The sequence below is a fragment of the Mandrillus leucophaeus genome, unplaced genomic scaffold, assembly GCF_000951045.1.
Source record: "Mandrillus leucophaeus isolate KB7577 unplaced genomic scaffold, Mleu.le_1.0 Scaffold416, whole genome shotgun sequence".
Lineage (NCBI taxonomy): Eukaryota > Metazoa > Chordata > Mammalia > Primates > Cercopithecidae > Mandrillus > Mandrillus leucophaeus.
In genome coordinates this window covers 1,039,926-1,043,607 of record NW_012104432.1, presented here as the reverse complement: position 1 = coordinate 1,043,607, position 3,682 = coordinate 1,039,926, and the positions used below count along the sequence as shown (strand labels likewise).

The following is a 3,682-nucleotide window of genomic DNA, read 5'->3' as shown; positions in this document are numbered from 1 at the left end:
ATTTCCACAGTAGCGAGCCCATCATCAACTCAGCGACGTTCCCATTTTCCAGTTAGAAAATAAGCTTTCTGATGGTTACCCATCCACTGTACTTGGCTCTAGAAAAGATTTCAGGGATGTGTAATTTATGACATAAAGAAAAGCTGAGTGTAAACTAGTTACGTTACAATTGTCCCAGACATTATAGACACTCACAGCATCGTCTTCCTCCTCTAGCAAAACAAAACAAAAAATTCTGCAATCATATAGGCAGTAGGAAAAAAAAAATCAGCAGGACACCATGGCTCACACCTGTAACCCCAGCACTTTGGGAGGCCGAGGTGGGAGGATCACTTCAGGCCAGGAGTTAGAGACTGGCCTGGCAACATAATGAGATCCCCATCTTTATAAAATTAAAACAATCTGGGCATGGCGGAGCACACTTGTGGTCCTAGCTATTCAGGAGGCTGGGGCGGGGGGGATCGTTTGATTGCAGGAGGTCGAGGCTGCAGTGAACCATGTTTGCACCACTGCACTTCAGCCTGGATGACAGAGTAAGACCCTGTCTCAAAAAAAAATCAGGCAAGAACTGAGGCAATGATGCTGTCACCGGGTCTGGCCTCATGCCAGCAGCAATGGCTGGGAGTGCGGTTCAGAGGGAGGGTGGGTTTAGGCTTACCGGCTTACCAGGGAACCTTGTCTCTGTTTCTGATTTGCTGGGCTCATGTCTAGTTGGAGCCTGAGCACTGTTGTCTGCTTTTATGCACAACTGGCTGGGGACAGCTCTGAGCCACGGGCCTAGAAAGGACAGGCTCCATAATCCACTGGCAAACCCCGCAAGATGCCTGCAGTGAGGTGCCAGGTTTGAGCGGAGGAAGAGCCTTGCATCTCATCCCTGAAGTCAGATTTGAAGGAAGACCCTCAAGGTGAAGGGCTTCTAATTACATCTTCAGCTTTCTGGGCTTTATTATAACAATAGTTTCATTTTTCTTGTTGAAGAGAAAGATTTTGAAACCGCCTTGGTGTCCAGCTGTCCTTTTGGCTGTCTCACCTCTTTTTTCTTTTAATGCCTAAGACTGTCTGGTAGATGCTGTGTTTCTCTGTTTCTACTCCATTACAAAAATTAACAGAAATATGGCTTCGCTTTGTATAGATGTTTATATCACAGTCTTTAAAATGAATTATAATTAAAACTATCCACAAAGCTAGATGTTTAGAGAACCCTCGTCAGAGTTCTTTCGTAATGTGAAGAAATTTTCAGGTACTTTCAGTTCTTCAAAAGCAGGAATAACTGTGAATGTGAAGGCAAAAGGCCTTTCAGGCCTGTAAGCCACGTGTCTGGCTTCAAAACTGCCCCAGCCCCTGCCCGCCTGCATTTTACGTGCTCTTCCTTTGCTTGCTTATGCGTTGTGGTTCCTGTTCCACTCAGCTCACGCTCCACCTGGACGTATAAACTCTGGGAGAAACGGCGACGGCCTCTCCTCCACCACCAGGCTGGCAGGGGTGTCTGGCTGGCATCAGGCCGGAGGAGAATCAGATGGGTAAGACCAACGCACTTAGTTTTGGGTGTGTGGGGAGGGTGAGAGGAGCATGAGCGGCGATCTGTGGGGGTGTCTTCCCTGTTGCAAATCCCCCTGCACGTGCAGGTGCATGGCGAGAGGGTCTCTATACCTCCCAGCTTTTCTCTGAGGATGTCCAGAATGAATGAGCAAAGCAGGATGGCCTCCAGAACAAAGGCCCTGAGGCTGACTCCAGATTTCCTGTGTCTACGAGCTGTGTTCTCCCAGCACGCCTGCCCCTTGCGTTCATGAACAGGGGCCGAGCTGCAGGGACTGTGTGGCAGTCTTGGGCTGGGCCATGGCTTGGAACCAGGAAGACACGCAGCCAGACACCAGTGAAGCAGCTGTTTTATTGAGTCCGTGTCACATTAATACATTAGCTTCATGGACACAGTTTCAAAGACCCGAGTCATTCTGACATAGTATGCTGGAGGCAGCTAGGCCAGCTTGAGGCACTGCGTGTTAAAGCTGTCCCCCTCCTTGCCGGCGACAGCCTCCAGCAGGGCCTGTTTCTTCTGCATGCTCCGCGAGGACTCCAGCTCGTACATGGTGGTCAGGTTGAAGAGCACGCTCTCGTGCAGGTAGTGCCTGGGGTCCTGCTGGACCATGGCCTCCAGCTGCCGCAGGGAGTCCTTGAGCTTGCCCAGGTAGAGCAGACACACGGCAGCGTTGTTGTTGGCCTAGGGAGGAGCACACGCACAGGGTCGGCCCATGCAACCAGGACAGACGCCCGCCCGCTCCAGGCTGCGTGCTGGGCCCTGTGTTGGGGGTCTAGGGGGTGACGCAGAGCTGCCAGGCAAAGCCTAGATGGCCCTGTTGGGTCACTTCCCCCAAGGGCCACGGCCGCTGCCTGGCGCCAGTGGACTGCAGAGAGCGCAGGCCCCCACTGAGATGTGTGTGGGTGCATGTTTCTAGCGTCTGTGAAAGGCAGAGGGCGGAGGATCCTGCGGCTTGGGGATCTTACCACTGCGTTTGTTGGATCCATCCTTAAGATCTCTGTGAAGAACCTGTGGGCTTCTGCAAAGTTATTCTGCCCGAGGTGAAGGAACGCTCTGGAACACAAGCGACGGTGGCAGTCAGTGGGGAAAGCCCAGGAGCTGCTGTCCCCCAACAAAACCCACAGGGGCTCTGGACACCACACAGACCCAATGTGTGACCCTGCGTGGCCTGGGGTTCCCGATCTCCAGGCAGAGGCAGTGAACTGCATTTTGCATTCAGGCTCGCAAATTAAAGCCACTCTAGTTTTACTTTTTTTATTTTTTAGATGGAGTTTCGCTCTTGTTGCCTAGGCTGGAGTGCAGTGGCGCGATCTCGGCTCACTACAACCTCCGCTTCCCAGGTTCAAGCGAGTCTCCTGCCTCAGTCTCCCAAGTAGCTGGGATTACAGGCGCCCGCCACCATGCCTAGCTAATTTTTTTGTATTTTTAGTAGAGATAGGGTTTCACCATGTTGGCCAGGCTGGTCTCGAACACCTGACCTCAAGTGATCCACCCGCCTCGGCCTCCCAAAGTGCTGGGATTACAGGTGTGAGCCACTGTGCCCGGCCAAGCCACTCTAGGTTTTATTAGTTGAGAATAGAGTAACTTCACCTAAATGACTTCCTGCTAAAAACGGACACCTGCTTCATTTACGCTTTCTGATCCTGGGTGCAGGCTTTGTCTGAGGCGCGTTTCCTCCTCACAAACGTGCACTCGCACAATGCCATGCGTTCTACCACAGAACACCAGAGCACAGGGTCCAGAACGGCTGCTATGCCGGCAACGGTGACCTTTACGCACACATATGCTGAAAACGGGGGCAATACAAGCGTTACTCTGAAGAACAAGGGGGAAATGTCTCCTTAAAAATCAGCTTCTGTGACTAAAAGAACATCACTGCAATTCCAGAAAATACCCGTGTACTTCTTGGGTCTCAGTTCTGAGAGACACAGGGCAAGAGGAGGCACAGAAAGAAGCGCTTTCTCTGGGGGGCTTTCCCACTCAGTAAGTGGGGCTTAAACGCCTCTGGGAATTTTGAGAAAACATATATTTAGTTTTAAAATATTTACCTAGGCTGGGCGCGGTGGCTCAAGCCTGTAATCCCAGCACTTTGGGAGGCCGAGGCGGGTGGATCACGAGGTCAGGAGATCGAGACCATCCTGGCTA

At 51.8% G+C, this 3,682-nt stretch overlaps 1 protein-coding gene across 1 annotated transcript in view; it reads right to left on the bottom strand.

Annotated features, from left to right (window-relative positions):
• Nucleotides 1-1,868: 1,868 nt before the first annotated feature.
• The window catches only part of LOC105548593 (trafficking protein particle complex subunit 12), a 122,751-nt gene continuing 120,937 nt past the window's right edge, over nucleotides 1,869-3,682 (bottom strand). Inside the window, exons 10-11 of the mRNA XM_011992674.1 lie at nucleotides 2,503-2,590; nucleotides 1,869-2,218 (exon numbers count right to left, since the gene is read on the bottom strand). Coding sequence (XP_011848064.1) covers nucleotides 1,976-2,218; nucleotides 2,503-2,590 — 331 coding nt within the window. The 3' untranslated portion in view covers nucleotides 1,869-1,975. The remainder of the gene's footprint in view (nucleotides 2,219-2,502; nucleotides 2,591-3,682) is intronic.